General features: G+C 45.2%; 1 protein-coding gene across 2 annotated transcripts in view; it reads left to right on the forward strand.

The window, feature by feature from the left end:
* Window positions 1-23,245, forward strand: part of PMM2 (phosphomannomutase 2) — a 68,926-nt gene extending 45,681 nt beyond the window's left edge. For both annotated transcript variants that reach the window (XM_063934269.1, XM_063934268.1), the window contains exons 7-8: window positions 13,462-13,577; window positions 18,415-23,245. In XM_063934269.1, coding sequence (XP_063790339.1) covers window positions 13,462-13,577; window positions 18,415-18,519 — 221 coding nt within the window. In that variant the 3' untranslated portion in view covers window positions 18,520-23,245. The remainder of the gene's footprint in view (window positions 1-13,461; window positions 13,578-18,414) is intronic.
* The last annotated feature ends 410 nt before the right edge of the window (window positions 23,246-23,655 follow it).

Genomic DNA, 23,655 nt, shown 5'->3' on the forward strand with positions numbered 1-23,655 from the left:
GTGCGCCATTTTCCTCTCAGCACACTTCACACGGCAGTCACTGAGGGTGCAGGGCGCTGGGAGGGGGGCGCCCTGGGAGGCAAATGAATACCTATTTTGGCTAAAAATACCTCACATATAGCCTCCGGAGGCTATATGGAGATATTTAACCCCTGCCAGAATCCGTTAAGAGCGGGAGACGAGGCCGCCGAAAAAGGGGCGGGGCCTATCTCCTCAGCACACAGCGCCATTTTCCCTCACAGAAAGGCTGGAGGGAAGGCTCCCAGGCTCTCCCCTGCACTGCACTACAGAAACAGGGTTAAAACAGAGAGGGGGGGCACTAATTTGGCGATATGCTTATATATATATTAAGATGCTATAAGGGAAAACACTTATATAAGGTTGTCCCTATATAATTATAGCGTTTTTGGTGTGTGCTGGCAAACTCTCCCTCTGTCTCTCCAAAGGGCTAGTGGGTCCTGTCCTCTATCAGAGCATTCCCTGTGTGTGTGCTGTGTGTCGGTACGTGTGTGTCGACAGGTAGGAGGACGATGTTGGTGAGGAGGCGGAGCAATTGCCTGTAATGGTGATGTCACTCTCTAGGGAGTCGACACCGGAATGGATGGCTTATTTAGGAAATTACGTGATAATGTCAACACGCTGCAAGGTCGGTTGACGACATGAGACGGCCGACAAACAATTAGTACGGTCCAGACGTCTCAAAAACACCGTCAAGGGTTTTAAAACGCCCGTTTACTTTAGTCGGTCGACACAGACACAGACAGGGACACTGAATCCAGTGTCGACGGTGAATAAACAAACGTATTCCTTATTAGGGCCACACGTTAAAGGCAATGAAGGAGGTGTTACGTATTTCTGATACTACAAGTACCACAAAAGAGGGTATTATGTGGGATGTGAAAAAACTACCATAGTTTTTCCTGAATCAGATAAATTAAATAAAGTGTGTGATGATGCGTGGGTTCCCCCCGATAGAAAATTATGGGCGGTATACCCTTTCCCGCCAGAAGTTAGGGCGCGTTGGGAAACACCCTTTAAGGTGGATAAGGCGCTCACACGCTTATCAAAACAAGTGGCGGTACCGTCTATAGATAGGGCCGTCCTCAAGGACCAGCTGACAAGGCTGGAAAATATAATAAAAAGTATATACACACATACTGGTGTTATACTGCGGCCAGCGATCGCCTCAGCCTGGATGTGCAGAGCTAGGGTGGCTTGGTCGGATTCCCTGACTAAAAATATTGATACCCTTGACAGGGACAGTATTTTATTGACTATAGAGCATTTCTATATATGCGAGATGCACAGAGGGATATTTGCACTCTGGCATCATGAATAAACGCGATGTCCATAACTGCCAGAAGATGTTATGGACACGACAGTGGTCAGGTGATGCAGATTCCAAACGGCACAGTATGGCCGTATACAGGAAGAGGACTTGTTTGGGGTCGGTCCATCGGACCTGGTGGTCACGGCAACTGCTGGAAAATCCACCGTTTTTTACCCTAAGTCACATCTCTGCAGAAAAAGACACCGTCTTTTCAGCCTCAGTCCTCTCGTCCCTATAAGATCATATCTGCCCAGGGATAGAGGAAAGGGAAGAAGACTGCAGCAGGCAGCCCATTCCCAGGAACAGAAGCGTTCCACCGCGTCTGACAAGTTCTCAGCATGGCGCTGAGACCGTACAGGACCCCTGGATCCTACAAGTAGTATCCCGGGGGTACAGATGGGAATGTCGAGACGTTTCCCCTTCGCAGGCTCCTGAAGTCTGCTTTACCAAGTCTCCCTCCGACAAGGAGGTAGTATGGGAAAAAATTCACAAGCTGTATTCCCAGCAGGTGATAATTAAATTACCCCTCCTACTACAGAAAAGGGGTATTATTCCACACTATATTGTGGTACTGAAGCCAGAAGGCTAGGTGAGACTTATTCTAAAAATTTGTTTTTGAACACTTACAAAGGTTCAAATTAAGATGAAGTCACTCAGAGCAGTGATAACGAACCAGGAATAAGGGGACTATATAGTGTCCCGGGACATCAGGGATGCTTACCTCTATGTCCCAAATTTGCCCTTCTCACTAAGGGTACCTCAGGTTCGTGGTGCAGAACTGTCACTATCAGTTTCAGACGCTGCCGTTTGGATTGTCCACGGCACCCTGGGGTCTTTACCAAGGTAATGGCCGAATTGATGATTCTTCTTCGAAGAAAAGGCGTCTTAATTATCCCTTACTTGGACGATCTCCTGATAGGGGCATAGTCCAGGGAACAGTTGGAGGTCGGAGTAGCACTATCTCGGATACTGCTACAATCAGCACGGGTGGATTCTAAATATTCCAAAATCGCAGCTGATCCCGACGACACGTCTGCTGTGCCTAGGGATGATTCTGGACACAGTCCAGAAAAAGGTGTTTCTCCCGGAAGAGAAAGCCAGGGAGTTATCCGAGCAAGTCAGGAACCTCCTAAAAACAGTGCATCATTGCACAAGGGTCCTGGTAAAAATGGTGGCTTCCTACGAAGCAATTCCATTCGGCAGATTTCACGTAAGAACTTTTCAGTGGGATCTGCTGGACAAATGGTCCGGATCGCATCTTCAGATGCATCAGCGGATAACCCAATATCCAAGGACAAGGGTGTCTCTCCTGTGGTGGTTATAGAGTGCTCATCTTCTAGAGGGCAGCAGATTCGGCATTCAGGATTGGATGCTGGTAACCACGGAGCCCAGCCTGAGAGGCTGGGGAGCAGTCACACAAGGAAAAAATGTCCAGGGAGTGTGATCAAGTATGGAGACTTTTCTCCACATAAATATACTGGAGCTAAGGGTAAATTTATAATGCTCTAAGCTTAGCAAGACCTCTGCTTCAAGGTCAGCCGGTATTGATCCAGTGGGAAAAACATCACGGCAGTCGCCCACGTAAACAGACAGGGCGACACAAGAAGCAGGAGGGCAATGGCAGAAACTGCAAGGACTTTTCGCTGGGCGGAAAATCATGTGATAACACTGTCAGCAGTTTTTCATCCCGGGAATGGAAACTGGGAAGCAGACTTCCTCAGCACGACCTCCACCCGGGAGAGTGGAAACTTCATTGAGAAGTTTTTTCCACATGATTGTAAACCGTTGGGAAATACCAAAGGTGGACATGATGGCGTCCCGTCTGAACAAAAAACGGGACAGGTATTGCGCCAGGTCAAGAGACCCTCAGGCAATAGATGTGGACGTTCTGGTAACACCGTGGGTGTACCAGTCGGTGTATGTGTTCCCTCCTCTGCTTCTCATACCTAAGGTGCTGAGAATTATAAGACGTAGAGGAGTAAGAACTATACTCATGGCTCCGGATTGGCCAAGAAGGACTTGGTACCCGGAACTTCAAGAGATGCTTACAGAGGTCTTATGGCCTCTGCCGCTAAGAAGGGACTTGCTTCAGCAAGTACCATGTCTGTTCCAAGACTTACCGCAGCTGCGTTTGTCGGCATGGCGATGGAAAGCCGGATCCTAAGGGAAAAAAGGCATTCCGGAAGAGGTCATTCCTACCCTGGTCAAAGCCAGAAAGGAGGTGACCGCACAACATTATCACCACGTGTGGCGAAAATATGTTGCGTGGTGTGAGGCCAGGAAGGCCCCACAAAGAAATTTCAACTCGGTCGTTTCCTGCATTTCCTGCAAACAGGAGTGTCTATGGGCCTCAAATTGGGGTCCATTAAGGTTCAAATTCGGCCCTGTAAATTTTCTTCCAGAAAGAATTGGCTTCAGTTCCTGAAGTCCAGAAGTTTGTCAAGGGAGTATTGCATATACAAACCCCTTTTTTGTGCCTCCAGTGGCACTGTGGGATCTCAACGTAGTTCTGGGATTCCTCAAATCACATTGGTTTAAAACCAGTCAAATATGTGGATTTGAAGCATCTCACATAAAAAGTGACCATGCTCTTGGCCCTGGCCTGGACCAGGCGAGTGTCAAATTGGTGGTTTTTTCTCAAAAAAGCCCATATCTGTTTGTCCATTCGGACAGGGCAGAGCTGCGGACTCGTCCCCAGTTCTCTCCCTAAGGTGGTGTCAGTGTTTCACCTGAACCAGCTTATTGTGGTGCCTTGCACCTACTAGGGACTTGGAGGACTCCAAGTTGCTAGGAGTTGTCGGGGCCCTGAAAATATGTTCCAGGACAGCTGGAGTCAGAAAATCTGACTCGCTGTTTATACTGTATGCACCCAACAAGTTGGGTGCGCCTGCTTCTAAGCAGGCGATTGCTCGTTGGATTTGTAACACAATTCAACTTGCACATTCTGAGGCAGGCCTGCCACAGTCTAAATCGGTTAAGGCCCATTCCACAAGGAAGGTGGGCTCATCTTGGGCGGCTGCCCGAGAGGTCTCGGCATTACAACTCTGCCGAGCAGCTACGTGGTCAGGGGAGAACACGTTTGTAAAATTCTACAAATTTGATATCCTGGCAAAAGAGGACCTGGAGTTCTCTCATTCGGTGCTGCAGAGTCATCCGCACTCTCCCGCCCGTTTGGGAGCTTTGGTATAATCCCCATGGTCCTTTCAGGAACCCCAGCATCCACTAGGACGATAGAGAAAATAAGAATTTACTTACCGATAATTCTATTTCTCGGAGTCCGTAGTGGATGCTGGGCGCCCATCCCAAGTGCGGATTATCTGCAATACTTGTACATAGTTACAAAAATCGGGTTATTATTGTTGTGAGCCATCTTTTCAGAGGCTCCGCTGTTATCATACTGTTAACTGGGTTTAGATCACAAGTTGTACGGTGTGATTGGTGTGGCTGGTATGAGTCTTACCCGGGATTCATAATTCCTCCCTTATTGTGTACGCTCGTCCGGGCACAGTACCTAACTGGCTTGGAGGAGGGTCATAGGGGGAGGAGCCAGTGCACACCACCTGATCCTAAAGCTTTACTTTTTGTGCCCTGTCTCCTGCAGAGCCGCTATTCCCCATGGTCCTTTCAGGAACCCCAGCATCCACTACGGACTCCGAGAAATAGAATTATCGGTAAGTAAATTCTTATTTTACATGCACTAACTGGTATTAGTTCAACTCTGCATCAGTTCCTAAATACAAAGGCCCTACCCTATAGGTATTCAATAATACAAATCCCAATTGCCATCACTGATCAATGACAAGTACAAGTTACACTGCAATTGTACATTCTCTAAATCAGTGGTCCCAAACTTGGTACTCAAGACACCCTAGCAGTCCAGGTTGTTGTTGTTTTTTTAAGGATATCCATGCTTAAGCACAGGTGACTTAGGGGCAGATGAACTAAACCTTGGATAGTGATAAAGTGGAGAGAGGTAAAGTACCAACCAATCCGCTCCTTACTGCCGTGTTACAGGATGTGTTTAACAGAATCACAGTTTGGAGCTGATTGGTTGGTACGTTATCACTCTCCAAGGCTTAGTACATCTGCCTCATCCAGTAGTAGCTTAGCCAGTTTGGTTATACCTTCTGTGCACAAGCATGGATATCTGTGTTTTTTTTTTTTAAACCTGGTTTGTTAGGGTGCTTTGAAGACCAAGATTGGGAATCCCTGCTCTAAACAATTAAAATACAGTGTTAAGAGCTATTGTGAGTAACCTTTTTGTTGCCAGGGTTCATGCCAAATTTATTAGCGTGTGTGTGCTTTTGGTCGTTTTGGTACCATAGTTGAGTGAATCTCTAGGCCAGTGGTTCCCAAAATAGGTGCCTTGGAGTACTTGCAGGGGTGCCTTGGGTCCACCAGTCCAGGACCAACTCTATTTATTTATGGTCAGTGTAATAGACAAAACCAGTGCTTGTGACTTCCAATCATGAAATATATCAACAAACAAAAGCGAATCATCACACAATTGAACCTAAGGATGACATAAAACACAATTTACTTAATTTATTTTTCTCTTACGTCCTAGAGGATGCTGGGGTCCACATTAGTACCATGGGGTATAGACTGGTCCACCAGGGGCCATTGGTACTTTAAGAGTTTGAGAGTGTGGCCTGGCTCCTCCCTCTATGCCCCTACTACCAGACTCAGTTTAGAAAATGTGCCCGGAGGAGCCGGTCACAGCTAGGGGAGCTCTACAGAGCTTTTCTAGTAAAGTTTATCTTAGAGTTTTATATTTTACAGTGAGGCTGCTGGCAACAGCCTCCCTGCAGCGAGGGACTAAGGGGGGGAGCAGTGTCCGCCCTGCGGGGTCTGAGCCACTGTCTCCGCTGACTGGACACTGAGCTCCAGAGGGGTCTGATCGTTCTCCGCCACAGGGGACCGCTCGCCCCAGCAGCATGCCGCCAACTCCTTACAGAGCTGAAGAAGTGGTGAGTGAGACCCCCCCCCCGCCCCCTAGCAAGCGGGAGGCCGGTGTGAAGATGGTGGCAGCGTGGAGGGAAAGCAGTATTAACTGCGCTCCTGGGAAGGCTCAGCGGTACATGGTGCTGCGCTGTAAGGGGCGCCCTGGGCCAGTGCTTACCCCCTACACTGGTCCAGAAGCCTGTCTGGGTACTCTGATCTCAGCCAGCGCTAAATCCTCAGGCCAGTATAATCCATGAAGAGCGGGAAGAAGGCGCCATTACGGGGGCGGAGCTTCTCAGAGCGGACCCAAAAGCGTTTCAGCGCCATTTTCCTGCCTGCACAGCGCTGAGAGGAAGAACAGGTCCATCCACAGCAACTCCAGCTATCTGTACACGGTACTAGGGGGTTGTAGAAGGGAGGGGAGGCTGTAATAAGACAGTGTGTCCTATTAAGGTGCACAGTCTGCGCTGACAAGGGGTCTCCCTTTGCTAAAAGCGCTGTGTGTGGGTTGGCTCTAATCTCTGTGTCTCTCTTGCCATTCTTGGGGGGGAAACTCTGTCTGCCCTCACCTGTGTGTGTGGAGTGTTTGGTGGTCTACTTTAGCTATGTCCAGGGACACTGTGTCATATGCTGCAGAGTATTTATCCTCCCAGGATGATCCCATTCCATGTAATCAGGATAGCACTGGTTTAGCACAGATACCAGCAAGGGAGCCTGAGTGGTTTTCCTTTATCAAATCTTAGATTTCTCAGATTTCTGACAGGGTTGCAAGTAATGAATCTGCAACCCGGGTATCATAGAGCTCTATGGCAGTATGGCCGGTTTCTGGTACCTCAGGACCCCCCGCTATATACCCCCACAAACGTGCGCTTGTGCATGTCACACAAGACGACACAGATACCGATTCTGACACCACAGACGGTGATGGGGATGTGTTGTGTTGGGGGGGGGGGGGGGGGGGTCCGCATCTCTTGCAAAGGGGGTGCAATTGTTGATAGCCTCTATCAGGGATGTGTTGAATGTTAATGATACCACACCTGAGCAGGTTGAGGAGGCTTTTTTCACTGAAAATAAAAAAAGCCTCGGCGTCAAAGGAATTGAATGCTATATTTGAAAAAGCATGGGTAAACCCTGAGAAGGTCCCTAAATGGGTCCAGGTGACGTTTTCTTTCCCTGAGGAGGATAGGAAAAAATGGGAAAACCCGCCGATTGTTGACACATTTGTGTCCAGACTCTCAAGGAGGTTTGGCCTGTTCCAGGATCTATCACCTTAAAGGAGCCGGCTGATAGAAAAATTGATAATACGCTTAAATCAATGTACACTGCTTCAGGGGCCATATTACGTCCCACTATTGCTACCGCATGGATTGGAAAGGCAATAATAAAGTGGTCGGCTACCTTACTTGAGGATTTGGATACAATGGATAGGGATGATGTTGCATTGTATTTACGCAATATACATGATTCAGCAGGTTTTATGGTAGAATCCATGAAAGACCTGGGTTCCATGGCTGTGGGAATATCTTCCATGTCTGTTTCAGCTCGTCGGGGACTGTGGCTGCGCCAGTGGCCGGCCGACGCGGAATCCAGGAAAAGGTGTGGAGTCCCTACCCTATACAGGTCAGGCTCTCTTTGGGGAAGCTCTAGATGCGTGGATATCCACGGCTACAGCGGGTAATTCTCAGTTTCTTCCCTCAGCAGCACCTGCTCTGAAGAAATCCTTCTCTTCATCTGCAACGCAGTCCTTTCAGCCTAACAAGCCTAGAAGGGCCAGAACGTCCAATACCACCTTTAGGGGAGGTCAAGTTAAGTCCAAGAAAGCTTCAGGTTCCCAGGAACAAAAGCCTGCTTCAAATACACCAAAGTCCTCCGCATGATGGTGGACCGTGGGGCCAGTGGGAGTGAGACTCAGACACTTCATTCAGGTCTGGGTATCGTCCAGCCTGGATCCCTGGGTGATAGATATTGTATCCCAGGGATACACGCTGGAATTTCAAAGTCTCCCTCCTCATCGCTTTTTCAAATCAGGCTTACCAACTCTGTTGGCAGACAGCACTGTACTACAAGACGCTGTCCAAAAACTGGTGGAGGCACAGGTCATTGTGCCAGTACCACCTCACATGCAGAACAAAGGTTACTATTCGAACCTTTTCGTGGTACCGAAACCGGATGGTTCTGTCAGGCCCATTCTGAACCTAAAATCATTGAACCCCTTTCTAAGGGAGTTCAAGTTCAAGATGGAGTCTCTCTGGGCAGTGATAGGTGTGGAAGAGGGGGAATTCCTGGTATCGCTGGATATCAAGGATGCGTACCTCCACATTCCGATCTGGCTGCCGCATCAGACTTATCTCCGTTTCGCATTGCTGGACTGTCATTTCCAGTTCCAGGCCCTGCCATTCGGCCTCTCCACAGCACCAAGGGTGTTTACCAAGGTGATGGCAGAAATGATGGTTCTCCTCCGCAAACAGGGTGTGAACGTCATTCCATATCTGGACGATCTGCTGAAAAAGGCATCGTCCACGGAGAAGTTGCTGCAGTCCATTGTTCTCACAACACGCCTCAGGAGTCATGGTTGGATTCTAGACCTTCCAAAGTCACATTTGGAACCAACCCAGAGGTTGTCCTTTCTGGGAATGATCCTGGATACGGAAGTGCAAAAGGTGTTTCTTCCGCAGAAAAAGGCGTTGGTGATACAAGCTATGGTCCGGGATGTCCTGAAGCAAGCCCGGGTGTCTGTTCATCAATGCATTTGCCTATTGGGAAAGATGGTGGCCTCTTACGAGGCTCTCCTGAATGGGAGGTTCCACGCTCGGACCTTCCAACTGGATCTCCTGAACAAGTGGTCAGGATCTCATCTCCACATGCACCAGAGAATTAGTCTCGCCAAAGGCCAGGGTTTCACTCCTCTGGTGGCTCCAATTGCCTCACCTTTTGGTGGGCCACAGGTTTGGGATTCAGAACTGGATCCTTCTAACCACGGATGTGAGCCTTTGGTGCTGGGGAGCGGTTACTCAAGGAGTAACCTTCCAAAGACGGTGGTCAAGCCTGGAAGCCGGCCTGCCCATCAACACCCTGCAACGAAGAGCCGTCTACAACGGTCTTCTTCAGGCGGCCCCTCTTCTAAGAAATCGGGGCATTCAAGTGCAGTCGGACAATGTAACAACAGTAGCTTACATAAACCGACAAGGAACGCAGAGCAGCAATGTCAGAGGTGACAAGAATACTCCTCTGGACACACAAACGCGCGTTGGCACTGTCAGCCATCTTCATTCCGGGAGTGGACAACTGGGAAGCAGACTTCTTCAGCAGACACTATCTCCATCCAGGGGAGTGGGGTCTCTATCCGGAGGTGTACAAGGAAACAACAGCCCTTTGGGGATTACCCCAAATAGACATGATGGCCTCTCTCGCCTCAACAAGAAGCTTCGGCATTATTGTTCCAGACTGAGAGACCCACAGGCAGTGGCAGTGGACGCCCTGGTGTCTCCGTGGGTGTTCCAGTCAGTGTACGTGTTTCCACCACTCCCACTCATCCCAAGAATCCTAAACCTCATAAGGAGAACAAGGGTTCACGCGATCCTCATTGCCCCAGACTGGCCAAGAAGGGCTTGGTACGCGGACCTTCTAAAGCTACTGCAAGAAAATCCGAGGCCTCTTCCTCTTCGGAAGGACCTGCAGCAACGGGCTGTTCGCCTATCAAGACTTACCACGGCTACGTTTGACGGCATGGAAGTTGAGCGCCTGATACTTGCTCGGAAGGGCATTCCGAAGAGGTCATTCCTACCCTAATACAGGCTAGGAAAGGGGTAACGTCTAAACATTACCATCGTATTTGGAAGAAATGTCTCTTGGTGTGAATCCAAGAAGTTTCCTACGGTGGAGTTTCAACTGGGACGTTTTCTCCTCTTCCTGCAAGCAGGTGTGGATATGGGCCTGAGGTTAGGATCTGTGAAGGTTCAGATTTCGGCCCTGTCCATTTTCTTTCAGAAACAATTGGCTGCCCTCTACAGGAGGTTGAGGTCAAATTTCTTACATTGAAGGCGGTCACGTTGTTGGCCTTAGCTTCTGCGAGACGCATGTCCGAGCTGGGGGCTTTATCCTATAAAAGCCCTTACTTGATTTTCCACGAAGATAGAGCTGAGCTCCAGACACGTCAGCAGTTTCTTCCGAAGGTTGTGTCGGCATTTCAAATCAACCAACCTATTATGGTGCCAGTGGCTACTGACTCCTCAATTACATCAAAGTCCTTGGTTGTTGTAAGGGCTCTAAAGATATATGTGAAGAGAATTTCTCATCACAGAAAGTCGGACTGTGTCCTATATGAACCCAAGAAAATTGAGTGTCCGGCTTCTAAGCAGACTATTTCTTGCTGGATTGGGTTCACTATCTAGCACGCTTATTCTACGGCAGGACTGCTGTGCCCAAAATCTGTTAAGGCCCACTCTACTCGTAAGGTGGGGTCTTCCTGGGCGGCTGCCCGGGGTGTCTCGGCAGTGCAACTTTGCCGAGCTGCAACTTGGTCTGGGTTGAACACGTTTGCAAAGTTTTGCAAGTTCGATACTTTGGCCTCTGATGATCTGAAGTTCAGTCAATCAGTTCTGCAGGAGCCTCCGCGCTCTCCCTCATGTTCTGGGAGCTTTGGTACATCCCCATGGTACTAATGTGGACCCCAGCATCCTCTAGGACGTAAGAGAAAATAGGATTTTGGTTACTTACCGGTAAATCCTCTTCTCGTAGTCCGTAGAGGATGCTGGGCGCCCGCCCAGCGCTTCGTTTTCCTGCAAACGTTATTTGGTTCAGTACAACTTCGTTTTAGTTGAGTACTGCATTGTTACTTGGTAAGTAATGTTTCAGCAGTTGCTGAGTGTTCAAGTTTCGTTGGCTTGACGTGCCTTGTATGTGTGAGCTGGTATGAATCTCACCACTGTCTGTATATAATACTTCTCTCGAAGATGTCCGTCTCCTCGGGCACAGTTTCTAGACTGGTAGGAGGGGCATAGAGGGAGGAACCAGCCCACACTCTTAAACTCTTAAAGTGCCAATGGCTCCTGGTGGACCAGTCTATACCCCATGGTACCAATGTGGACTCCAGCATCCTCTACGGACTACGAGAAAATGATTTACCGATAAGTAACCAAAATCCTATTTTTTTTTTTATTTCTTTTTTATTTCCCCCCCCTGAATTTCTCAATAAGAAACTCTTGGCCTACGGGTGCTGTGAAGAAAATTCTGATCCTCTAGTGTGCGTGACTCAAGAGCCCGGGAACCATTGCTCTAGGCCACAGGTTCTCAAACTCGGTCCTCAGGACCCCACACAGTGCATGTTTTGCAGGTAACCCAGCAGGTGCACAGGTATTAATTACTCACTGACGCCTTTTAAAAGGTCCACAGGTGGAGCTAATTATTTCACTTGTGATTCTGTGAGGAGACCTGCAAAACATGCACTGTGTGGGGTCCTGAGGACCGAGTTTGAGAACCTGTGCTCTAGGCTTTTGTATGAGAACAATTATGGGAATTTAAACACTTATTGGGGGTATCCAATTAAACGCGGTTAATTACTGCAGGTAATTGTATCGCTGGGGACTATCCAGTTTGCCTCGATAAGCTGGTGATTATTTCCCGATACCAGCACTTATCGTGGATTAACAGGCTGAGTTAACATAAACTGAGATAACATAAACATTAACATAAACTGAGATAAGTGGCGCGAAAATACACAGGTTTGCGGCTTTTCGTAGGACCTATGTATTTTCGCACAGAAAACAGTTTTTTGCTCAAGGTGCTTGGATCGGATTAAAAAACAAAAACGTGGCAATATCACTGGTACTTGGATACTGGCCATTGTGAAATATAACATTTACAAGGATACCAAGCATGTACTTTGTCAAAGGTGTGGTCTGTTTTGGGCCATAATATAAAACGGTCATATCAGGGTGCAAATTGACTAGTGGCTCAGAACATTATTAGGGTGGTGACTGCACTGACTGAGTTGGTAATGTTGGACATGGGATGCAGAGATGTTTTATTGCATCCCATCCCTTATGTGCAGTGAAAACACCATACAAGTTTATTTTTTGATTTATTTATTTTTTACCACAGAGCAGGACACAGATATCCCTTCTCTTTCAGATCACCATAGGTACTCCTATGCTGAATTACAGTGCTATTATCTCCCTGAGTACACAGCGCCACCTGCCTATACCACCAGGCATTAACAGGTGCTAGATATACTGTAGCTGCAATAATTCACACAAAACACCTCTTAAATGATTATTTCACAGTGTACAGATAGGGTCATTCAATAAAGATAATAATGATAAAAAATATAAACCGCTTTAATACCCTTACATAGAACGTGCATTTACCCTTGTGCCACTGAGGCTTTTCAGAGCCTATTTTGGCTCTTTTCGGGCTGGCAAATGGAGCCATCAGGAAACAGAGGACTTCTGGTAGTATAGTACAGGTTGAGTATCCCTTATCCAGAATTCAAAATCCCACATTTTTGGTTCCTCTACTGAGATAATGACACGCATACATATACATTATATAAAATATAATATATATATATATATATATATATACTAGTAATGGACTCCGGCACTCCTAGACTGGCTGCATATAGCTTACTCTGGTGCCTTCCTCCCAGGGAGAATATCCCAGCATGAACAGGAACAAAATGAGGCGGCACTCGGAGATTGGTGAACAAAAACCTTGTATTGGCAAACGGTTAAAAAAAAAACCGTTTGCCAATACAAGGTTTTTGTTCACCAATCTCCGAGTGCCGCCTCATTTTGTTCCTATATATATATATATATATATATATATATATATATATATAATTTATTTATAGTGTGTGTATATATAGAGATATATTATATAGATGTAATTATCTCAGTAGGGGACCCAAAAGTGTGGGATTTTGGATAAGGGATACTCGACCTGTAATTACAATGTATATCGGTGGGAAGTTTCCTTAATGTGAGGTTTGCTGATCCCTATACCCTCCTGTACAGGGAACCTCGTTCTGCAAGGCTGCAGCAAGCACAGAAGGAAATATAATGCACTGCTTGAATTGATAGTTTATTAGGTGACTGCTGCTTATGTATTATTCTGTGGGTTTGGTGGATTATGTAAGTGTTTTTAACATTTTGCTAATGTCAAGAAAACTACCCTCTTCCTATCAATAGGTGGCCAGATCAGCTTTGATGTGTTCCCCAATGGCTGGGACAAGACCTTCTGCCTGGGAATTCTTGAAAAGGATAGATTCTCCAAAATCTACTTCTTTGGGGATAAAACCATGCCAGTGAGTATTCAGGATACATTTGTAATGGTCTAAAACGCTAAACTGAGTTATTCCATCTAGTTTTAGAAGAATCTTAATTTTTCCACACGTGTCTCATTACCCTTTATCTTTTTCATTTGTATCCTTCTGAAGCTAAAGCAGCAGCACTAATAGTGCAGGTGATTTATGCTCCACATTGTTTAGTGGAAGTTTAATATGCATATGACTGTAAAGATTAGTTAAACTCTTCATATCTGTGTTTACTATTTTTTTGTAAAATAGGTTCAGGAACTCTGTGTCTATTTGGCGGCGGAGCTATTAAAAAAACAAACAAAAAAGCTAGTGGGGTATCCAATTAGCCACGGTTAATTTTCTCGCCCTGATAAACCGGGGCGAGTCACGACTTATTGGGGATTTTGTTTCACTTGCCCCAGGCAGGCAAAACCGCATCCCTGGAAACAGCCTCATTTTCATCTGAAAATGGGTCTGTTTCTACCCAAAACATATAGGTTTCACTTAACCTGTGTGTTTTCACTTAACCTGTATGTTCTTGTTTTTTTTTGTTTTTGTAATTTTTTTTACAGGTGACCGAATTGGATATTATTTACAAGGATACATACAAAGGGGACATAGGTTCTGGTATCAGATCCTATGGTAAAGGTGTGCCCTAAAAGTACACCTGACATAACCCAACATAAATGGGGGACCTTTAACCACTTGCCTGGCATGGTCGCATCAGATGCGACCGTGCCTGCAAGTGCTCTATCTGACCTGGTCGCACAGGATGCGACCAGTCAGAGAGTGTTAGCAGCGGCAGGGAAGAGAAACTTCCTTCCGCTGCTGCTGTCAGAGGGTCCCTCTGCCCCCCCCGCACTCTCCCCTACTGATTGCCGTGCTGCAGATCACTGCTGAACGGTCAGCACGGCAGGATACCCCCCCTCCAGCGGCTGCAGACAATGGAAGCCGCTGGGGAGAGTAAATGAACCTTCCCAAGCCACCCCCAGACTCCCCCCTGTATACCTGGAGGCTGTTTCAACATGAAAGCCGCGATGTTCCCAATGTTTTTTAACTAAAATCATTTGGGGTAGGGTTAAATTCATGTTCTTCACTCATAAAAAAACCCAACAATCTGGGAGCGTTTTTTTAGCGAAATAAATCGTCAGTTAAGTGGTTAAACAATGGTATACGAATAAGGATATTATACAGCAAAAGGGTAGTCTGCATGACAAACCTGATGTTTTTTTAAACTTTTTCCCATATTCCTTCATTGAACTTTTTAATGATAATTGTGAACTTAATTGTTCTGACCAATTGATTTTTCCTATTTTGACTTCTTTTGAGCATTGTGACTCAATAAACACTCACAAAATTTTAACCAATGACTCATTATAATCTGTATAACACATAGACATACAAGATACTACACTAGATATCAAGACACTTACCAACACATATGCAAACTCACTCATCCCTTTCCTAGGCTGACCCTTCCCCCCACCCCCAAGTTCACCCTACCCTGAGTTGCGCTTACCACCCCAGAATCTACATTTATACAGGGGGTTGGACACCTCCGGGTACAGCTGATTCTTTCCAAATTAGACTAGTAAGCACAGTCCTCCACCAGAAATCAGACCAAATTGGATAGCCTGTAAAAAAAAAAAAAAAGTAAAATAAAATACGGTTGACACATCAGGAAAAAATCACAAAAACTTAAATTTTCGCTCCCGATGTTTGTTCTCTGCTAATTGAATCCCCCTTATAGACAGATTTGTATTTAGAAAACAAGGCACTCATAAGAAACTTTCAAATAAAACTTATTTTGTGTAAAGTACATTTAGACCCAGGACAGGTTAAGGAACCATGATTGTCATATTTTATGAGAGGTTCAGGAGCTGAGTTCCTGTTTGATCCTGCTGAAAAATAGCACCGTCCCTTTCGCACTGCCGGGTCGCACACAGGATTTTGTACACTTATCGTACCTGGGTGCGCGCCGGCTGAGACCCTCTTCAGACTGGCGGCCTGGCTTATTGCCGGGTCTGTGATGTCGCTGGCTGTTCCATTGCTGTGAATGGGTCCCGGGTCGAACTGTTAATTGGTTACCCATTCACACTGCACCGTGACTTGGGTTGAACTCGTGTTCAGTCCTTGTCAATACCCAGGTTGACATGCCGGGTTGCTGGACCCGGGTTATTTGAACTGGCTGCTTTAACACTGCACAATATTCCAGGTTGCTGCACATTGACGTGAAATAACCCGGGATATTGCTGGCAGTGTGAAAGGGGCATTACTCTGTTATTGGGGCACCCACCACTTTTTCCCTTTGCTCTGCTGCTCTTTTTGCACTATAATATCTAATGCAAATGTTTTTAATGTTTTATAAATTTTGATCCCACCGTTATTAGTGTATTGTGCTGTTAATGTTAAAATCACCTGATTCTCTAGCGCCTCGTTTGCTGTTCTCTGAATTTACTGTTAAATAAGTAGGGGCTGAGTGTCCCCTTAATCAAGGCGGCAGGAGAGACAGGTGTCTGTTAAACAATAAATTATATCAGCGCCAGATATTATTTTTATTTGGTGAAAGAACAATCTGTTCACAAAACCAAAACCTGGGTGTTACTACTTCATTCATCTGTGGGATCTTACTGTATAACAAACAGACACACACACACACACACACACACACTTCTATATGCTTCGACCTACAGTGTTGGCCCCTAACCAACAGTCTAATTAACACTGGTCTTCATGTATGTAGATTCAATTTTGTGGAAAAGTTACCAACATAAAATGTGACGGTAGATAAAACCACTCGGCCCATCAAGTCTGCCCCTTTTGTAAGATTATGGTAACCTCAAACCCAATTGAACCCTTATTTCTTTGTAAGGATATCCCTATATCTATCCCCAAGCATGTTTACATTTCTCTGCTGTTTAATCCTCTACCATATCTGCTGGGAGGCTATTTCACTTGTCCACTTCCCTTTCTGTGAAGTAATTTTTCCTCAGATTTCCCCTGAACCGGGAGGCATTCAATGTGCTGGCTGTCGGGATCCCAGCTGTCAGGATACAGATGCCTGAATCCCGACACCCGGTGAAATACCGGCGGTCGGAATCCTGACACCTGGTGAAATCCACACCACCACCCGAGGGGGAATATAACCTTCAGTCGCCCCAGGCCCGAAGTGTGGTGAGCCCACGCGGGGACATGGTATGCCCTCTGTAGCCCGGCGTCTGTCTCCTGACCGCCCGAGTCCCGACAGCCGGGATATCATAATAATCCCCCTGAACCTACTTCCCTCCAGCCTCAGCGTATGTCCTCGTGTTCTAATACTTTTCTTCATTTGAAGAATGTTTCCCTCCTGTGACTTGTTAAAACCCTTGTTATATTTGAACGTCTCTATCATGTCCCCCCTTTCCCTTCTCTTTTCCAAATTATACATATCTATTAGTCTTACCGGGTAATATTTATGATGTAGACCACGCACAATTTTAATTGTCCTTCTTTGTACAGTCTCTAATGTGTTTGTATCCTTCCAGTTTGTACAATTCCTACATCTATTTCTTTTTATTAATAATCTGTGAAAGACAGCAGGCGGCTCTGGTTCTGGCAGTTTGGGGTTGGGCAATTATAATCTGTTGCATAGCCCCATGATTCCAATTTTCCAGAATATGGACATTCAAACATTATTTCTAAACGAGTTACTACTCTGACATATTGTGCCGCTGTCCTTTTGGCTATGGGATAGATGTATGAAGCAGTGATAAGAGTGGAGATGTTGTTGCCATAGGCAAGCAGCATTGAAGTAACATTTATAATTTGCATACTATAAAATTATACAGAGCAGCTGATTGGTTGCCATGGGCAACTTCTCCACTGGCTCACTTCTCCACTCTTATCACTGCGTCATAAATTTACCCCTAAAATGGGGACCTATTACATTGAGAGGAGGTTGCATGTGCAAAAATGGAGAACTAAAGTATTGCATTTGGGGGGGGGGGGGGGGGGGGAGCATTTGCAAAAATTGAGTCCTATTGCATGGGGTTGGGGTCTGTTGCCAGTGGTGATGGGAGATAACTTTAAAATGGAGGCCTATGGACATGGGGTGGCATGGGATACACGCCCTAGGCATATTTTGTTTTCAAGAAAATATTTTAATTCATTTTTAAAAATAGTTTTTGTGGGAGCAGATTTGGGAGCACACCAACGATTATCATATTGTTGTTATACTGTCCCAAGAAGACTACATGCTACTTTCTGATGTCTGGGATTTGCTGATTTCTTTTTCCAGAAATGGTGGCTGTGTCGTAACGCCAGTAATTTTAGAAACGCACAAAAGATCACATCTATTACTGTCCTTGGAATGAATGTTAAGCTGCCCCAAAGTCTTGTCCTCATCCCACCAGAGTTCAAACTAATCTGGCATATGATATCTGTAGCTACCTGCTAGATTGCTGCTGGTCGCAGATGATGGTTTGGTATACTCGCCACTCTATGTCCTGCTTATAATGTAAAAAAAAAAAAAAAAAAAGATCGAAGGGCTTCAATACATATGGCGACATTGTTATTAACGTCTATGAGTTAAATGTAATCGCCTCGGAGATGCAGGACCTAACCAGGTTGGTTTTGCCTTGTAAATGATTGTTGCCTGAAAAAATGGGCAGACTCTCAGAAAGTCCTGCACCCCCGGTAACTCGGAGGCTATTACATTTAGCCCAGTAGGTCAATATTCGTACCAGGAGGGTAAGGGGGTGTGGGAGCTGGGGGACAACAAAGAAATAATATCAGAGCTAAAAACAGAAAACAGCAGTCAGTAATACGCCTAGCACTCAACACCATCTACCTCTGGCTTTGTTCACAGGGGGGAAATGACTATGAAATCTACACGGACCCAAGAACAGTCGGTCACTCTGTGACATCTCCGCAGGACACACAGACAATCTGTACAGAGCTTTTTTTCCAGTAAACACTTTCTAATTGAACAGAATGTTCTGTCATTATATAATAGCCTGTGGGATTTCACTTGTTAATTATCTGGCATGGACATTTGTCTTTACAGGTTTTCTGAATGTGTAATGGATAATATTCAATCTGCATTCAATACTAAATATTAAGTTTAACAGAGATGGCCTCCTCTTAGTAGAGACCTGGGAATGGTTCACTACAGCATCAGCAAAAGCTGGTGCTGCTGATCAATTAAACCTTAAGCGGGAATGAAGCTTTTATATGAAAGGTGACGTACTGCAACACTGAAAACATCAGCAATTTAGTGACCTCCTAAGCCAGAAGTTCCCAAACTCTGCCATTACAGTCCATGTTTTAAGGATATCAATGCTTGAGTCCAGATGGTTAAATCAAATTGACTGAGGCACTAATTAAGTCATGTGTGCTCAAATGGATATCCTTACATAGACTGTAATGGCGGAGTTTGTGAGACTCTGCTATAAGTAAACGTTTGTCAGTGTCATAAGAAAGCGGTCAATAAATAAATTAGTGCCGTTTTCTTTATACACATAGGATTTTAATCAGAGATGGACGCCATTTTTTTAATCTGAGTGGCTGAGTGTGATGTCACGCAGCAGCCCCGAAAACGCTCCCGTCCTGCCGCCATTTGGCCCACCACGCCACCCCAACGCTGTGTCACCACCATGCCAACGCCCGCTGCTGTTAATCACACGTTGGCCGCATCCTTCCGGGATTCGGTCGCGATGTGTAAGGATGCGCACATCGGCCAGTGCACGTGCGCAGACCACCCGAATGCAGCCACTGTATACAGACGCGAGGCTGCGTTCGGGTCTGAATGACCCCCATAGACCTGATAATTTATGACAGGCAGCAGAATTCCTATGTCTGTCAGTGTTTCCAACTCCAGTGCTCAGCAACGGGTGTAGTACGGGTGACCGGCGGTCTCCTGACCGCCGGTCATCTTACCGACGCCGGGATCCCGGCGGGGAAGGGCGAGTGCAGCAAGCCCCTTGCGGGCTCGCTGCGCTCGCCACGCTGTGGGCTCGGTGGCGACCTGCGGTCGCCACGGGTTCTATTCCCACTCTATGGGTGTCGTGGACACCCACGAGTGGAAATAGTCCCTGTTGGTCGGCATGCCGACCATCGGGATAGTGAGCCGTCGGGCTCACGGAGGAGGTCATGTGACTGTCGGTCAGCCGACCGGCGGTCACATGACTACCACCCCTCAGCAACCCCTAGCCTTGCATGCTTGATACCCATTTCACACATCCAGCTAAATCCTGGGTTTTTGAATGTGAACGCCCATCAAGCTGGGATTTCTGCATGTGTGAAAGGATACCACCCTGGACTAAGTCCTGGGTCCACAACCCTACTCCTAACCACAATCACAGAGCTGAGACCTGGGGGTAAATTTACTAAGATGGGAGTTCTATTTAAGATGAGAGGTTGCCCATAGCAACCAATCAGATTCTACTTCTCATTTATCTAGCACCTTCTAGAAGATACCTTAAATCTGATTGGTTGCTATGGGGAACATCCCATCTTAAATAGAACTCCCTAATCTATCTGTCTGTGTTGTTGTTAGTCATTGTGTAAGTTGTTAAAGCATAAAATTTAAAAATCCAATAAAAATTTCTTGAATTTAAAAAAAAAAAAAATAGAACTCCTGTCTTAGTAAATTTACCCCCTGGGAATTTGCCCGCTTGCTAGACCCGGCAAATTCCTGGGTCACAAGTCTACAAAGACTTGGTATCTGCACACTCAATATAATATTCAAATATTGTGGGTGTATGTGATTCGTCACCATATACCCACTACTAGAAGCCCCTTTCTCAAAATATTGGGCAATGCTCAGTATATTTAGGGGGTGCTGTCAACTACAGTGTACGTAGACTGAATTTTGTAGGGAGAAGCAAGAAGAAATCTGTATTGTTGACGCACTAAACAGGAATAATTGTATCATAAAATATAACCTTTATTAGATATGCATTAAAATAGGATATATGCTATTATTATTATTATCCCGGGTCACAAGTCTGAAAGTGGCAAATACAGATTCTAGTACGTATAACAGTGAAATAATTAGCTCCACCTGTGGATTTTTTTCAATTGTCAGCCAGTGATGACTGCACCTGTGCACCAACCGGGTAAAATATGCACTGTTAGGAGTCACCGAGGTCTGTTGGGAGACACCGATGTATGTAATCACACAAAGCCACAGTTACATATGGGATCTGTATCAAAAGAGATGGGTATGTGTAACACACAAAGGTGAGACAAGATTCCCCACAGCCCTCCCATCAGAGTTTACTACCCTACCTCATATAAACTTGACATACTGCAGTCACTTGAGAGATTTATTGGATGTCTTATAATAAAGATGTATTTTCTTAAATGACAGGCTTTATGGCCATATTGAGTTACTTTTTGAGAGGCTAGTTTTGAATTACTAGAATTGCACAAGTTTTCTAGTTCTTTATCTACTTTTAATTAGTACATTATTTAGGGAAGGGTTTCTGGGTAATATAATAAAAATAATAATTGTATTTATCGCTTTCCTCACATAGGACTCAGTCACTTTACAAACCTCAAAATTAGTTTATCCTACAGTATGTTGGCTTTCTGAGAGTGATATACAAGCCTCAGTAAGCAGCAAGTGACTTGACCGATAGATATCTCGTTACTTTTACATAAAGTACAGAACGTGGATTGTGACAGATGTTTAAAGTTGCATTTATTTATTCAATATAGGTCAATAGTCTGCATAAAATGTTTTTTTTCCAATAATAATTGGTCTTGTAATTTAACAAGTACAGGTTGAGTATCCCTTATCCAAAATGCTTGGGACCAGAGGTATTTTGGATATTGGATTTTTCCGTAGTTTGGAATAATTGCATACCATAATGAGATATCATGGCGATAGGACCCTAGTCTAAGCACAGAATGCATTTATGTTACATATACACCTTATACACACAGCCTGAAGGTCATTTTAGCCATTATTTTTTATAAGTTTGTGCATTAAACAAAGTGTGTCTACATTCACACAATTCATTTATGTTCCATATACACCTTATCCACACAGCCTGAAGGTCATTTAATACAATCTTTTTAATAACTTTGTGTATTAAACAAAGTTTGTGTACATTGAGCCATCAAAAAACAAAGTTTTCACTATCTCACTCTCACTTAAAAAAGTCCGTATTTCGGAATATTTGGATATGGGATACTCAACCTGTATAATGTATTTGTTTTCAGCCAGGCCTGTCAGATCAACTATTTGTGGGACTACACGTGCTGCATTGCTTTGTTATCACATATTACATACAACATTGCATGTATGCTTATATGTGCTGGATGCCTTACCCAGGGATCAGGGAAATGCTGCTGCATCCCAAATGCAGCGGCTGTGAAACGCACAGCACTGTTGATCCTGGAGCTAAGGCAGCTCGTACATATATTACATACAACCCCGCCCCCACCTCCAGTGCAAAGCGTGGTGTGCACTGCAGCTGCCACTGCTCCGAAGTATGAAAATCATGAAGATTCAGAGTTACAGCCTCTGTGATCCGCTGTTGTATCCAAAGATGCAGCATCGGATTATCTTCATGAGCACTGGACTTCGGAGTAACCCTCAGGTTACTCAGAATATCCGGTGAAATCACGCTGCTGGAGCCAGTGTAGCTGTGTCCTAGGACTCGGCCACTGGTATCAGCACGCCCCCAAAAAAACAGGGCAGACGCCCCATTGTTCTGATACGCTGTCCCCAAATGCCAGCAGATCAAAAAACATTGCAGATTTATGTAAACATTGGGATTATACACATCTCTGAATCAGGCTCAATATTCACATATGTACAATTATCTGATAAAAAAAGAAAGTTATTGGTGATTTGAACAGAGTAGGACATTATTTGCCCATACACATTACACTTCCCTGTCAGTAAGTTATGTGTTTAAGGGTTTACTGTCTCAACAATAAAAGATGTGTACAACAAATCCATCATATGTTAATGTACAATATCTGACGCATCTTTTACAATAATGGTGACTAGTGCACACCTCATGGACTTCCAAACCACCTCTGACATCAAAAAGAGGAGTGACCATAGGGGAAATGTATCACACCTAGAGTGAAGAAATGGACAAGCACCAAATCCACTTCTTTCTAGCGTTTAGCGAGTACATTCTATAAACGATAGGTAGAAGCTGGCTGGTCGCTGTGGCCAACTTCGCTGTGTAGGTTTCATACATCTCCACTCATATACTGTATGTGTAGTATGTGCTCTAGCTACTTTCTTGCACCACACTAAGGCCCCAATTTACAAAGCCTTGGAGAGTGATAAATTGCACGGTGATAAAGTACCACCCAATCAGCTCCTGTCATTTTTCAAACACAGCCTGTAACATGGCAGTTAGAAGTTGATTAGTTGGAACTATATCGCCGTGCAATTTATCACTCTCCAAGGCTTGAAAAATCTGGGCCTTAAACTTCAAAAGAGTGGAGAATTGGACGAGTAGAGAAGTTGCCCATAGCAGCCAATAGACTTCTAGCTAGTTTTTATCAAATACATTCTGTAGAAGGTTTAATACTGTACTTGTCCCCCTAAGTGATTATAGTAGCTAGTGTAATAAATGTTTTCAAATTATACCTTTGTCTGCTTTCACTGTGTAAAGTTAGCACTATTGTAATTATGATTTCAAATAAAATAATTTGTGTTAACGAAACAGTACTTCATTTGTGTCTATTTAGTAATATACTTTGTATAAATAGCACTGAATATTTGACATACTGTATTAGATTGTTCTTCTATTAGATATCCTATTTAGGGATACTGGCACATGTGTACGTTTTTAATTGCAAAACTTTATTTCTCTGACGTCCTAGTGGATGCTGGGAACTCCGTAAGGACCATGGGGAATAGCGGGCTCCGAAGGAGGCTGGGCACTCTAGAAAGATCTTAGACTACCTGGTGTGCACTGGCTCCTCCCACTATGACCCTCCTCCAAGCCTCAGTTAGATTTCGTGCCCGGCCGAGGTTGGATGCACACTAGGGGCTCTCCTGAGCTCTTAGAAAGTTATAGTCTTAGAATTTGTTATTTTCAGTGAGACCTGCTGGCAACAGGCTCACTGCAGC

This window comes from Pseudophryne corroboree, chromosome 7, assembly GCF_028390025.1.
Source record: "Pseudophryne corroboree isolate aPseCor3 chromosome 7, aPseCor3.hap2, whole genome shotgun sequence".
NCBI classification, from domain to species: domain Eukaryota; kingdom Metazoa; phylum Chordata; class Amphibia; order Anura; family Myobatrachidae; genus Pseudophryne; species Pseudophryne corroboree.